The sequence below is a fragment of the Dermochelys coriacea genome, chromosome 18 (assembly GCF_009764565.3).
Source record: "Dermochelys coriacea isolate rDerCor1 chromosome 18, rDerCor1.pri.v4, whole genome shotgun sequence".
Taxonomy (NCBI): domain Eukaryota; kingdom Metazoa; phylum Chordata; order Testudines; family Dermochelyidae; genus Dermochelys; species Dermochelys coriacea.
Genome location: NC_050085.1, coordinates 16962126 through 16977399, shown reverse-complemented (window position 1 = coordinate 16977399; position 15274 = coordinate 16962126). Strand labels below are relative to the sequence as shown.

Sequence of the window (15274 nt, the reverse complement as noted above, 5' to 3'; positions counted from 1 at the left end):
AAGTCACCATCCTTCCTTCCCCTATTCCATCTGTTTTCAGATCCTCCACTATAAAGTAGGGAGTTATCCACATTTCATTTCAGGGGCATTTAGGCTCAGATCAAGGTAGAAAGAAATACCATCAATAAAAGGGCCGAAGAGCCAACACAGCTGCCAGACCCCAGACCAGGTTGGAGGTGCTCAGTCCAGCATGAGAGGGGCATTTGGTTTATCAGCAAATTCTGTGGCAGTCAATGCTAATTTCCTTTAGAGGTCTTCAGGCAGCAAGGGGCAGGATGGAAGCCACAAAGCAAAATTAAAAGTGAGATTGTTACAGTAGAAAATTTCACACTTGGCTGCTAATGCCCTAATAAGACACATGGGGCTGTGAGATTAGTGAGCCCAGCTAACAGTGTTTACAGGATTTATTACCTTTATTTACACTTTTAACCTGCCCTGAACAGCAAAATATATAATTGTTGTGGTTCTAGGAAACTAAAACCCGAAGGCCAGAAGCTCAGCTGATATAAATGTATGCAACTACATTTAAGTCATATGGGGTGATGCTGAGTTACACCAGCTGAGAATCTGGCCCAGATCTGGTTCCCACCAAAAAAAAGTTTCTCATCCAGGAAGTTTTATAGCTAATTCATGTCGGGGAAAACAAGCTGCAAATACTCGGTCACATACAGGGCTTTGGAACATGGACGTGCAGGAAAGATCCTTCAACTACTGCACATCATATGCCGATGAAACCCCACTGACATCGGACTTCAGAGCAGGCCCATAAGATGATAATTATACTTAGGGCAGGACCAGAGACCGGCACAGATGTGTTCTCTTGCCTCACTCTCCCGTTTTCAACTCTGCAGGTACAATTTGATAGGGCGGCAGAGGCTATTCACTACTGACCGTTGTTAACAGAGAACCTGACTATTGTCAGGGAGAAATGGTAACTTCCACTGAGACAATAAACTCCTTGGGGCAGAGCGTCTCTTTACAGTCTGTGAAGTGTTGCGTAAATTTGCAGCTTGATATAACTATGCCAGGGTACCACAACGTTCCTCTTCTGTAAAATGGGCACAGTATTATCTCCCTACCTCTCAGCGGATTAAGAGTATAAATTCATAGAACCATAGAGATAGAAGGGGCCACAAAGGTTATCACACCTTATCCTGCAGTATTTACACAGCCGATACAGGAGCCACTGCACAGAACAAAGTGATGCCACGCAAACACCCTTGCTGGAAGACAGAGTGGAACAATTCACAGTCGCTGGCGACGGTCACACATCTTGAGACGGTTGAGCACCGTTTCTGGCCCGGGAAACAAGCATTGACTGGTGAGACTGCATTGTTATGCAGCTATGAGATGATGAGCAGCGGCTGCAGAACTTGCTAATGTTTAAAGCCACTTTCCAGGAACTGTGCCAAGAACTTTCCCCAGCCCTGAAGCATGGCAATTCTAAAATGAGAGCTGCTCTGACAATAGAGAAGTGAGTGGTGATAACTACCAGTCAGTGGGGCATCAATTGAGAGTGGGTAAGCCTACCGTGAGATCTGTTGTGATCCAAGTTTGCAGGGTTATTAACAAACTTCTGCTAAGAAGGATAGTGACTCTGGGCAACATGTAGGACACAGTGGATGGTTTTGCCGCAATGGAGTTCCCTGCCTGTGGTGGGGCGATAGAACGCATAGCCCTATCTTGGCACCAGACCACCTTGCCAAAAAGAGTACATAAACTGAAAGAGGTACTTCTCAATGGTGTTGCAAGTGCTGGTGGATCACAGGGGCTGTTTCACCAACATCAACGTGGGATGATCAGGAAAGGGGCATGATGTGAGCATCTTTAGCAACACAGGTCTGTTCAGAAAGCTGCAAGCAGGGACTTTCTTTCCAGACTTCAAAATAACCATTGGTGATGTTGAAAGATCAATCGTGATCCTGGGAGACCCAGCCTACCCTTGCTCCCATGGCTCATGAACCTGTACACGAGCAGCCTGGACAGCACTAAGGACCAGTTCAACCATAGGCTGACCAAGTGCAGAATGGTGGTGGAATGTGCCTTTGGTTGTTTAAAAGGTCGCTGGCATTGTTGGCTTACTAGATTAGACCTCAGTGAAAGCAATATCCCAATTGTTCTTGCTACCTTCTGTGTGCTTCATAATATCTGTGAAATAAAAAGGGAGAAAAGTTTCTGCCGGGGTAGAGGGTTGAGGCAGATTGCCTGGCAGCCAATTTTGATCAGCCAGACACCAAGGCAATAAGAAGAGCAAATCGAGGGGCTCTGTCTCCGTGAGGCTTTGAAAACTAGTTTGAGCAATGAGCCAGAGCAATGTGACACTTATCTATGTTGTTCCTTACCAACATGTCCCCTCCATTGCATTTTCTCCCCTGTAAACTCCAACCCCACCAACCAGCACGTGTTGAATGAATAAAGAGGCTTTTCTTCTTAATATGTTAAAGGTTTTATTATGCTCACTTTTCTTTGCCGTCTGTGTTTGTAAGATAAAATAAGCAATGGGACAAAAGGGCTGATGCCCCTTAGGGGGAGAAACAAGGAAACTTGCTTACAGATGAACTGCAACAAAAATCAAAGGTGCAAGAATGGGTGACTTCTAGTCCTTGTACTCTCCCCTGGTGTTGAGTGCAAGGGATACCGAAATTCTCTCCTCCCCCACCTCATAGGACGTTTGGGGAAGGAGGATGTAGAACTTGGCGATGATGGCAGCAGATTCAGCACGGGCTGCAGAGGGACTATAGCATCCAGCTGCCTTTCTTGAACCTCAGATGCCTCAACATGTCTGATTGCTTCTTCATAATCTGCAGCATCTCTTCCTGCGTGGCATGTTTTTGTTCCCTGCATGCTCTCCTGTTCTCCCTGTCCACGTCCAGGTTCTCAGACCACGTAATCCTCCATGCTCTAAGCTCTGTCTTGTCACTCTCGAAGACATGCATTAACTCATTGAACATGTCCTCCAAGTCTTCTTTTTCTGCCTTCTAATCTGGGAAAGTCTCTGTCCCGGTGAGGAGGATGTGCCGATGGACAAGGTTTCAGCTGCAAGGAATGCAAAGAACAAGGGTAGCATTGACCGTGCATACATGGTTTCTGGTGCAAGGTCAAATTTTTTTTTTAAAATAATAAAAAACAAATACAAGCAAACACGTCCTAAATTACAGCTATTAATAAAGAAAAACCAGTAGCATCTGAATACCTTAACACACTTCACTGCAAGCCACAACGTAATCACAACCGCTGGCTATTGCAAGAGTCAGTTTGCTGCTCCAGCCGTGGTGAGTACGGCCACGAGGCATGGGCGAGAGGCCTTGTGCTGCTGCTGTTGTGAAGATACCCTTGGGAGCACAGGTGGGAACTTGAGAAAAGCCCCCTTTCCCCTAGCAACCTGGATGGTGCTTGAGGACAGGCACCAGTGTAAAGCCCCCCCCACCCCCAAATAGTTAGGTTTTTTGTTTTTTGTTACAAAAGCAGCAACAGGTTGGGGGAAAGGGAGACAAATAGGAAGCTGCCCCCCTTTTTTTTTCAAATGCTGCTTACAATACATGGTGATCCCTTCCAACCACAACTATCCCACGTTTGGGGAAAACTGGTTTTGACACCCAGATTTCACCTAACAGGAGGCGGATTACTTGTTGAATTGTTTGCAGTTTAAGGGTAGCATTGAAAACTTCCCGTTTCCCCTAGGTGACCCTGTGCGATATCACTCTCCAGAGGTAGCAAGGGAGCTGATGCTGCAAGCGACTGGATACAGACCTGGTCCTTATACTGCAAATGCTGTGTGCTGCAATGATGCCAGCAGAGTTAATACTGGAGTGGCGCAGGAAAGTGTCCTACCGTGGAGGACAAAATAAGGCAGCCCCTCCCAGAAACCTTCTGCAAAGGATTGCAGAGTACCTCCAGGAAAGCTTCCTAGAGATCTCCATGGAGGATTCCCAGGCCATCCCTGTGCACATAAACAGTATTTTTCGGAGAGCACCCTCTGCGTAGCTGGAGTGGCCACCAATGCCCACTACACCTACTTTTTTGTTCAGATTAAACATAAGTAGCAGCATGTAACCCCTACAGTTTGATTGGAAATGTGCACTCACCAGAGGTGCCTTCTCCAGCATCGTGCTTCGCCACCAACTCGTCCTGTGAAGGGATGGGCTCCAGGGTTAAAAACAGCAGTTCTTGGCTATTGGGGGTAATGAATCCTCCACTTGCCTGCCTCACATTCGCCTCTTCCTCCTCAACAATGTCCTCCTCGGTGTTTCTAGAGGTCTACCGGGGCTCCTGGGAGGTATCCACGGAGCGTTTTAGGGTAACAGTGGGGTCGCAGCACAGAATCGCAAGCAATTCCTCATAAAAGTAGCATATCTGTGGGGCAGAACCAGAAAGACTGTTCGCCTCCCTTGTCTTCCGGTATGCTTGCTGAAGCTCGTTTATTTTCATGCGGCACTGCTGCATGTGCTTGGTGTAGCCCTTCTCCGACATGCCCTGTGCAATCGTGCATAGATGTCAGCATTTCTTCTGCTGGATCAGAGCTCTGCCTGCACAGACTCTTCTCCCCACACAGCAGTAAGATCCAGCACCTCCTGTATACTCCATGCTGGAGAGCGTTTGCGGCCTTGAGTCTTCAAGATCAGCTATGCTGATGAGCTCTCCAGTCTCCACACTGATCAAACAGGAAATGAAAATTCAAAAGTTCCGGGGACTTTAACGGGGAGCAGCTGTTTCCTGTGTACCTGGCTGACATGCAGCACAGTTGAAAGTGCTCTCCAGAGCGGTCACAGCGGAGCACTGTGGAACACCTCCTGGAGGCCAATTCATTTGAATTACACAACGCCGCGTCTACACTATCCCCTCGTCGACTTGTGGGTGTCAAATCAAGTGCTATGCCTCTCACAGAGGTGGAGTACAGAAGTCAACTTTACAGGCCCACTTAGGTGGGTGAAAGGGACTTGGCAGTGTAGACACATACATTATTAGATCGACTTAACGTGGCTTATGTTGACCTAAGTTTGTAGTGTAGACCAAACCTCAGATAGGAGAGAGCTGCCACAGAAATGAATAAATACAAGCAAACACATACTAAATTAGAGCTATTAATAAAGAAAATCAGTAGCATCTGAATAGCTCCAGCACGTTCCCTGCTGTAGTGTGCATTTGGAGTTCTCAGCTTGCGGTCTACTGTTTTTATAGATTTTTGTAAGGAGGAGGGTTGTGTGTAGGGGAGGGGAGGGGAGGGAGAGTGGAACTACAATCCTTACCATCCTGATTACCCCACTCCCAGTCTGGGCCACGGACAACTTTGGCCCCCTGGAAAGTGCCTTTTAACGTGATACGAGGCAAGTTCTGTCGTGGACTCACTGTGACTCTGAAAGACAAAAGCCAGAGAAGATAGACCCATTTATTATTATTGGCATTGGGGTAGGACTCAGTTAAGACTCGGGCCCCAATGCTCTGGGTTCTGTACAACCACACAGTGAGGCACAACCCCTGCTCTGGAGAGCTTACAATCTAAATAGGCAAAATGGACAAAGGGCTAGGGGGAAAGAATACAACATACAAACAAACACCCTAATCCTGCAAGCTGATCTCTAGGGGAAGACCCTTAGACTTGTGCAGTGCTCAAATTACTGCAGAAGGATGGGTTTGATTCCACACTCTGCCATAGACTATGATCTTGGGCACGTCACTTAGCCTCTCCATGCCTCAGTTTCCCATCTGTTAAATGCGGATAACAGGAGTATTGTGAAGAGAAATACATTCAGATTCCGAGGTGCATACTGTGGTAATGTGGACAACAGAAGTACAAATGATAGGCAGACAGACTATACTAGTGCACAGGTCTCCCCACACTGATCTGACTGCAGGATAAGAGCTAAGAGCACACAGAACAAGGTGGGGATGAGTTAACAGAAGAGGAGTAAAGGAAGGAAAGGATTGTGGAGGATAGACATTGAGGGAAAGGACAGGGAGGCTGGCAGCAGCAGACACTCAAGATGGTCTATTTCACATAGCTCTGGACTTTAGAACACCATCTGATGACTGAGAAAGGGGAATTCATGTTGATCTAAAGTTTTAATGCAGTTTCACACACCACTCAGCACATCCAGGACCAAGGACTACAAAGGGAGCGTCCCCCCTTTTGCAATATGCTCAGTATTCTTGAGGTTGCTGTGTGGGGAAACCAGAGTTTTTAGAAAGTTTGGGTAAAAATGATTTCATGAGATTTGCAAACCTGAAATCACAGCAGGGAAACAAGCTTATTAATGGGTCAGACTTGAATACTTTTAATTCATGTCTAGTAATACCTTACTCTAGGAGGACTCTACAAACTACCTATAGAATACGGTGCTATTCATGGTAAAACAGACTGGAAGAATCTGGCCCGAAGTAATCTCATTGATTAACTGTTCACAGAGTGCTATGGAAGATCTAATGCTCAGAGCATTATTAAATGGTCTTGCACCATATTATGAGGGTATATTAGTCTCAGTACAATGCATGCGAGGTTATTCATGTTTCAGAAGTGGAACGCCAGAACTCAGCAATCCAAACTACCGTGCTCAGACACTGAGCAGAATCCTTCAAAACAGATCAATGAAGGGGGGGTGGGTGGGTGAGGGTGATGTACTTGCTCCACCCACAAACCTGACACCACCACTCAATCACACAAGGGCACAGAACTTTGAGTAGCTCCACAGGCACCCACTGCTCCCAAAACCTTCTATACAGGGCACAACTCTAGAAAGTACCTAGCAACAAGAATGCAAATCAGTTGCTCCCTACACTGAGAAATTAAATGGCTAAACACAGCTTTCCAAGAAATCCAGCAAGTCAAACACAGAAGCCCAGGTTTAAAAGTGATACCTACATGATGGTAAATATGGGTTCTGATGTCCTGTTAAAACAGCTTCCAATTCCCATGACGTTTAGGCCGTTTCTCTGCCCTTCCAGAGTTTGCTGCTTCGGTCTCTGCTCCCCCTACAAAAGACTTCTATTCCACAAAAATCCTCAGCAGCTCAAGTTCTTAAGAATTGGTTTGTTCTACTCAGTCTACGGACAACAGACTTTTTTTTTTCTTGGTTAGTCCAAAAGTAGCGCAATCCATATCTGCAGAGTGACTGGGTGCAGCTCGGAGGTTAGGAAAACAATAGTGAAACTGCACTGAATTCTGAATGCTTTATTTATTCCCCCTCTAATACCCCTAGAGTCAGAAGGCTGGGACTCAGGAAGATAAACTCCTTACGCTGGTTCTTGGAAATGGTGTTTATCAACTCACCGAAATCCTAAATCTTGTGCCTTCTTTAGCTTGCTAATGGATCTTCCATCATGTGCTGAGCATCCTAATGTGTTTATAAAAAGGACATATTTGCACACATCCTGCTAATTGCAGACTTTTCATTATCTAGAGTGTAACCTGATGGAGGGAAGATACAAACATTTTTTTATACCATCAAGGCCACAGCAAACCTGACAGCGATGAGCTTCATATCACAGAGCGTAATCAGGAAGCAGTGTCCCATAGCTCAGCTAATTAGAAACACCAAGCAATGATCATTTTATCGCATCATATTATATCCATTCCTTGAAAGATACACCTAATATTTGCCCTCAAAGCTAGTGTTTATCTGTGTACTACATGGCTAAAATGCAACGTAGCATTGCGCTGTTGTTCTACTGTATTATGGGAATGTTTTTCTACTCTCATTGAAGCACCTTATAATCAGTCATGCACACAGAGCATTTGATAAAAGTTGTGTTTATTACACAACATCTGTAGATTTAAAACGAGAATGAGGGAGGACAGAGTGGGTTATGGTTCTGACACTCGGCTGCAACGTGAGAGACTTGGGCTCTGATACAGACTCCATGTGTGATTTGGGCTAGTCACTTCACCACCGTGTCACTCCCCCCATTTGTGAAACTGGGAGGAGGAGGAGGAGGAGATTTCTTTCTCCCACCCTTTGTCTATCTTGTTTATTTAGACTGTAAACTCTTCAGTGCAGGGATTGTCTGTCTGTACATCACTTCGCACAATGGGGTTCTGAATTCAGATTCTGGCTGTTACTGCAATACAGAAATGAACAGTAAATTGTCCTTACTTCTTGAAAGCTAGATCCAGGCAAGATGACGCTTTTGTTCAAACAGCAAGATAGCTCACTCCATGCATGGAGTTTCTCACTATGATTGCCCTTTAAGTTTGATCATATTAGAACAGGGATTTTGCATCTGTAAGTATTGAATGTGCTACTGTCATTTCCAATGGGATTTGTAGGCTGTTAACTAACAAAGAGGAATAGAGCTGACAAACTCAGCAGGTTTGGTTTTTAAGACCCCAGACTGTCTTCAGTTAGTCTTATTTATAAATACAAATCCCACCGTCACATTTTGCCTGCTCAAGTCTATTTTTAAATTCACAGCAAATATGGTCTCACACACATCCTAAACTATCGCTGTGCTGATCTCAGTGCTAGCAATTAAAGATTCATTTGACTCCAGAGTGCAATTTGCAAGGAGACAGCAGAGACACACTGCTTAAACCATTTGGAGACCCAACGAGCAAGTGGAGAACAACCATGAAAGATGTATTATGCCGTCTCTCTTTACGGGTTTCTTTAATTTCTCCCTCTGCTCTATTTATGCAACTTAGAGTTACTTCTCTTAAGCAACTATTCGAGGGTCAAGCAAAAACAAAAACAAAAACAAAACCTCCTTTCCTGGTAGGAGGTGGGTCTTCAAAAAAGGTAACAATTGTATTGGGAACCATGGAGAAACTTTAAAATCATCATTTAAGTCAAACAGTTGGACTATGGGAGGTAGGATCCTCAGCTGTTTCAGTCTTGAAACAAACGTTTAACCCTCCTCTCCCCTTGATGAATTGCTCTCAATTTCTCCAGTTAACGAATCAGTCACAAGACCACTATTTACTTGACTGAATTCAGACCCCAACCAAGCAGATTTTTTTTTCTTCAACTTTACCATACAGGATCTAAAGCTAGATGGGGGGGGGGGGGGAGAGTGGTGAAAAATTGATTGTCTTTTTGTTCTGAAAAATGTGGTCTCTTAACTCTTGCATCCTACAAACAATATGGCTCAGATCTAGACAAGAACAATAGCTCTGGAGCTTGTAAACTGAATAAGTTTTGAAGGAAGTCTCTTTCAGAGCAGGATTACAAGCTTGCTGTATCACAGGCACACAAAAAAAACCTCAGCTCAACTCCTAAATCCACCTATTTAATAAATAACTTGAAAACCATTTTAATTTTTTGTCATTTGAGCAAGAACTAAGATAGGACTGAGAAAATAAGGAGACATATAAAGTGGTTTTCCAGTAGATGGGCTGGATCCTCAGCTGGTTCACATTGTCATAGCTCCACTCACAGAGCTATGACCATTTAGGCCAGCTGAGGATCTGGATTTATAACTTTTGAGGCTTGACAATCAAAACGAGCAGGGAAATCAAAAATCCTAAATTAAGCTTTCATGGCACTCAACTTTTCTGCAATTCTAGCGTGGTGAACTCCATCTTGTGAACTATTAGTCAGATCCTTTCCTTCCATTCACCGCTTTTTTTTTTTTAAACTGAAGGTCAAAGTTCAGGTTACAAAAGATTATGGGGCAATATTTTCAAAGTTGGGTTTCCCAAAGTTAAACTCCTAAATCCAGATTTAGACACCTAAATAAAAGTAGCCAGATTTTTAAAGGTGCTGAACACCTGTAGCTCCATAAACTCAGTGAAAGACACATTTGCTCAGCAACTTTGATCTTTTGCTGACTTCAAGGAGCTACAGGTATTCAACACCTTTGAAAATGAGGCTACTTTTATTTAGGTGCCTAAATACAGATTTAGGAGTTAAATGTTGGGAAACCAAATCTTTGAAAATGTATGTCCATAATCTATACATATAGCATAATGTTATTCTATAAAGCAGCCTCATCTACTGTGCACAGTTCTGGCCACCCCATCTCAAAAAGAGTATTGCAGAATTAGAATGGGTTCTGAGAAGGAAAATGAGAATTATTAAGGACCTGGAACACCTCCCATGAAAAGAGATTAAGACTGTTTATCTTAGAAAGGAGATAAATGAGAGGACATGATAAAAGGGATATAAAGTAATGTATGGTTTAGACAGGGTAGACCAGGAACTTCCGTCTCTAAAACAAAAACAATAGGACATACAAAATTTTAAAAGGTGGTAAACTGAAAACTGATGTAAACGGAAATACTTTTTCACACCAAACATGAGACTGTGGAACTCCTTGCCACAGGATATCATTAAGACCAATAACTTAGCAACATTCCAAAAAGGTTTTGACATTTATATGGATAACAAGATACTCAGAATTTTGGAAAGGATACAAAATCCCATGCTTCAGGGTTTAACACAGTCTAACTACTAATGATTAAAAGGAGGAGGACTACCTGGGGGGCAGATTATTTCATATCTGTCCACTGCAGGGTTTCTTGCACCTTCCTCTGAAGCCTCTGCAGTTGGCCACTGTCAGAGATGGGACACTGGACTAACTGGCCTGGATCTGAAGCCATCTGGCAATGTGCACGTTCATATGTTGCCATTCAAAGTGATTGAAAACAATGCGAAAGAAAGGACATTAATATTTATTCATGGAGAACACAGACAGCAGAACGTTTATTTTATAACAAACACTCCCAACATGAGCAAACTGAAAAAGTCACCAAACGTTAGATTTCAAGTGACCTATTCGAGAAAAGATAAGATTGACTGATGTGGCATTGCACATAAATTACACAGATACTGCTTCTCTGTAGAAATGAACTAATTCTGACGGTGTGTGAATTTCGTGCTTGAACTTTTATCTTCAGGTCAGTCACCAAGTTGCGCTAAGGAAAAGGGGACTGCGAATTCTATCAGAACATTAACAGGTCAGGGCAGCCCAGAGCTTGCCAACATCGCTGCTGGAGACATTATGCCCCAGCCAAAGATCCAGTATGGTTCAGTTTCACCCTCTGCTGCCCTTTCTTTATAAAGCTCCGTAGGACCGAGTCAGTTCCTCTCCCTGTGATTGACAACAGTATGCCCAGCATGTCGCCCATGAATTTTAGTGATGATTAATGGGCAGAACAAAAGACCTCACCCTCCCAGCAAACAGCAGAGAACAGTGAAAGGAAAGTGACCCTGTCTCTCAGGAGGGATGGAGGAGAACCGCTTTTTGCTTTTTCACTTACGTTTAGGTCTCAAATGGGCTTGTTTGAAGCCCAAAGGAGACGAGATGAGAGTGGAGCCGATAGGCAGCATGAGGAAACCGGGTGCACAGCTAATTCCCATACAGGAGACACTGACCTTGTCTTTGCTGCCAAAAAAAAGGTGCATTTTACACCACAGGGTAACTAACATCCCTGACCTATCCTGAGGTAAAAATAACTCTGAAAACCAGGCATTCTAGTTTTACTGTGATGTGAACTTGCCAAAGTCACTCCCTGGAGGGGGTATAAAGCTGTTTACCTCACGCTAAAAACTAGCATGTCTTGCCTTCAGTGGCTTTTTAACCTCAGGATAAGCTTATGCACGTTAGCTATCCTGAGGTAAAAATGCACATTTTTAGCACTGAAAACAAGGCTCTGGGAGGGAGGCACAGGCATCAAGAAGTGACATATGAAGCTGACAGACACGCCAATCGTTTGGAGGAATGGGTCACTCTTACAAATCAATATTTGAAATATGGTCATTAAAAGTTCTTTTTATCACTGTTTCCTCCAGTGCCCATCCCACACAGAGGGGTCAGTCTGGTAAGGTGCTGTGCGTCCTAAACTCCCGCTGAAGACCAAGTACTCAGCACATGGAAAACAAAACAGTCAGACCCCGAATCTTGGCCCCAAAGATCTAGAGGTTTGGTTTCCCCCTTCCATTCTGGGATCAATATTTTGCACGATCACTTATCTGCTCACCCACATAGGGAAGAGAGTGAGATGTTGGATGGATGATCTTGGTGAGAAGGCACTGGACTGGGATTCAATTCCCAGCTCTGCCACAGACTTCCTGGGTGACCTTGGGCAAGTCACTTCATCCCTGTGTGCCTCAGCGCCTCATCTCAGGGGTAATACACCTTCCTTTTTCTCCACCCCCTAGGTAGCTGTGAGCTCTTTGGGGCAGGGCCTATTTCTTACTGTATACTTGCACAGGGCCTAGCACAACAGGGCCGCAATCTCAGCTAGAATCTGCTACTGTAATACTAATAATACTGACACTTGCCTTTTGGAGAAGAGGATGAAGATTTAGTTCTGTTCAAACTTTTGGAGGTCACCCACTTTGAATACCCCCTTCTCCTAGCCTCATATAAGGGGTGAGCTTGCCTGGAACTACGCTGCCTTTAGAGCAGGCTGCTGACCAGCCATACAGAACAATGATGCAGGGGCCAGATGTCCTGAACCAATACATCTTGATTTGTAATCTAATTTGAGGTGTTTTGCTCCAAATACCGGGCAGCAACCAAGGTTATGAGCAAGTTGCAAAAATACCCTGGGGATAAATTTAATCATTTCAATATCGCCTTTAATAACAATTTTAATTAACAGAGCCATTTGCAGCTGGGCCCATTTCTGCCCTGGAAATTCCAGCAGTATTAGATTTCTATAAGGTCCCCCCTGACAGCATTAGGAGCATATCACTGTACAGAAACGAAGCTATTCTTCTGCAACCAATATGCTGGGAACCAAAGTGCTGAGGGTATTCAGACTAAGCTCATCTTCTATCTAGATATTCATATGGCTCTCCCCATCCGTGTGCCATGGATTTACCCTGAACACCCGTGAAAGCTAGGGAAGTAACACTGTGCACTTTATAGATGGGGAACTGAGGCACAAGACTATTATGATTCACCCGGGCTCAGACAGGTGCTGTTGTATTACAGTAGCAACCAGAGATCTCAACTGAGGATCCATTGCTCCAGCACTGTACATTCGCCCAGTGACAGACGGACCTGCCACAAAGAGCTTGTAAACTAAACTAAAAAACAACCACCAGAGGCCCAGAGAAGGGAAGTGCCACAGCCGAGGTGTGGCCACAGCAGATCAGGACAGAACCAACACCTGGGCTCCCAGTAACATTCCATCCACTAGACCATGCTGTCTCTGTTGCAGAGTTGGGAACTGTACCCAGATCTTGAGTCACTACAACACCTCAAATGCAAGACTATACTTCCTCTAAGGATACTTAATGAACTAAAAGGTGATAAAATTTGCTTCTGACATACAAAGTCAGTGTGGAAAAAAGACCCTGAAGAACAAGAATCCTTTAGGTAAAACTCTGAGTGATCTGGATATCAGCACACAACTACACAACCAGTTCTGGATTCACTTTACTCTCACAGGAAAGCATTAAATTGGGCCACTCCCAGCTGGGGATAAAAGAAATTCTAACAGGTGTAAGCAGCACAGACAGCTGTTCTCTGGCCAAATACAAGGCTTAGAGGGATGACACCGGTGACTAAGGGATCAGGACTCACGCAAACCTATTTTGGGGATGATCCTACCAAGAATTTCAGTGAGTTAATACGCCACTTCCTTACTGAGATGCAGCATATATACCTCCTCCCCATACCCAGACAAGGGCAGATGCTTTGGTTTTAGAGGTTACAAAAAGTTCATGAAGCCACCCTGGGGCAAGTTTTCTAACTCAGGCCCCTAAATGGCAACCACAAAATATATGTGCCCATGTGCCAATGCTGTACCAAACGTGTGCTAAGTAAAAACCTGCAGAGAATTTCTAAAAACGTTCATTAAACTTTGGACCTGCCAATCTCACCTAGTCTCTTCTTTCAATGGCTGCATTGGCCTGAACCAAAGAATTTATAAATTCCACTCTTCCTCTACCGGCAGATGACAAAGGTATTTTAATGAACCAAGGGGGAATTTCCTGGAAGGAGCGAGTTTAATACATGCACACGTAAATGCAACTGGCATCAAAGACAGCAAATGGCTAAAAACTTGTCCACACAAATGTCATTTCTTTGGCTGTATTTAGATTTACAAGGGACTGTATTTTTAACAGCAATGGAGGAAGCTCAATGAATAAGAGGAGAAATATTTGGTTAGGAGCATGTAACCTCTCCTTGGGGGCTGGAGAAAATAAAAATCATGGCATGTTTACTCAAGAAGTCTTTGTTAGATTTCTTCCAACACTGGGTCCAGGGGGTTGTTTTGTTGCCTTTTCAATAGTTATATCCCAATACAAACATTCAACACAGAGGGTAAAATCCTGATCCCATTGCAGTCAATGCTTGTTTTCTCTGTTCAGACTACCAACAGGAGAGTAATTACATGGTTATATACAAGGCGGTGGGCTCTGTGATGTGGACGTTAGTTCACTGGGAACTGAACTGGGAGCATCTCATTTCACTCAGGCCACCTAGACACCCTTCACTACCAAACTGACTACGATGCAAACCAGCAACCTAGATGTAACATGATCTATATCCAATTACCGATCTCCTGTGCCATCCAAATCCTACATGTCAGTTATTAAATGCAGCCCTTTTGCAGGACTCTTGCTAGAACTCAATAGTTCTGAATCATTAGTGGCTGGAAACAATTAGTGATGGGAAGTGCTGTGCATCAGACTCTGAGCAGGATTGCCGAGACAATGTCACCCAGAAAGGGTCACATGCTTTGAAATCTGTTCCAACAGATTGTTTCTGGGAGCTGCAGTCACAGGTAGAAGAAAACAAACTGAGTGGGGGGGCCTGAGTGTACACATGCAAACCTGCAATGTCAAAGATGCTGCCCTGTCTTGTCAAGGGTGCTCTAGAATATTTTGAGCATCATAAATGAAAATAAAACTATTCCTGAAGCGTTGGATTGTTTTGGGCCAAAATGGAATTAGCTTGAGCTCAGAAACTGCCTTAGCATTAGACTCAAAACAGCAGCCTGGCTGACACACAAATCCATTAAAGGAAGACAAAGATTTTAGATACGGAATATGAAAGACAAGGGAATGCTGAGAAAGAGGCTGCCACAGTACCATGGCTCTGGGCACTGCAGCACAAGGGAGGGGACAAAAGAGACAATGTGAAACAAAAGATACAAGAAAATATATGGAGATTGTATGCAAAGCCCTACAATTAGGTTGTAGAAGGAGCCTGGCAGTCCCCCCTTTCACTGAGGGCCCCACAGCAGCTCTGAGCAGATGCAGCTTTTACACTTAATTGCTCACATAAGAAACAATCACATTATAATGCCTTAGGTCATTTAGTCTAGCCCGGTGCGTGCCAGTGAAAGACTACTCCCGACGTCATGGCTTCGGCTGCCATCTCC

At 44.2% G+C, this 15274-nt stretch overlaps 1 protein-coding gene across 12 annotated transcripts in view; it reads right to left on the bottom strand.

Annotated features, from left to right (window-relative positions):
* MIB2 (MIB E3 ubiquitin protein ligase 2) overlaps nucleotides 1-15274 on the bottom strand; it is a 101447-nt gene that overhangs the window by 34770 nt on the left and 51403 nt on the right. For 11 of the 12 annotated variants that reach the window (XM_038376578.2, XM_043499861.1, XM_043499857.1 and 8 more), the window contains one exon: nucleotides 5247-5353. In XM_038376578.2, the coding sequence (XP_038232506.1) occupies nucleotides 5247-5353 (107 nt within the window). Of the gene's footprint in view, nucleotides 1-5246; nucleotides 5354-6856; nucleotides 7179-15274 lie in introns of those variants that run through there. The other variant, XM_043499864.1, reaches the window with a different exon arrangement.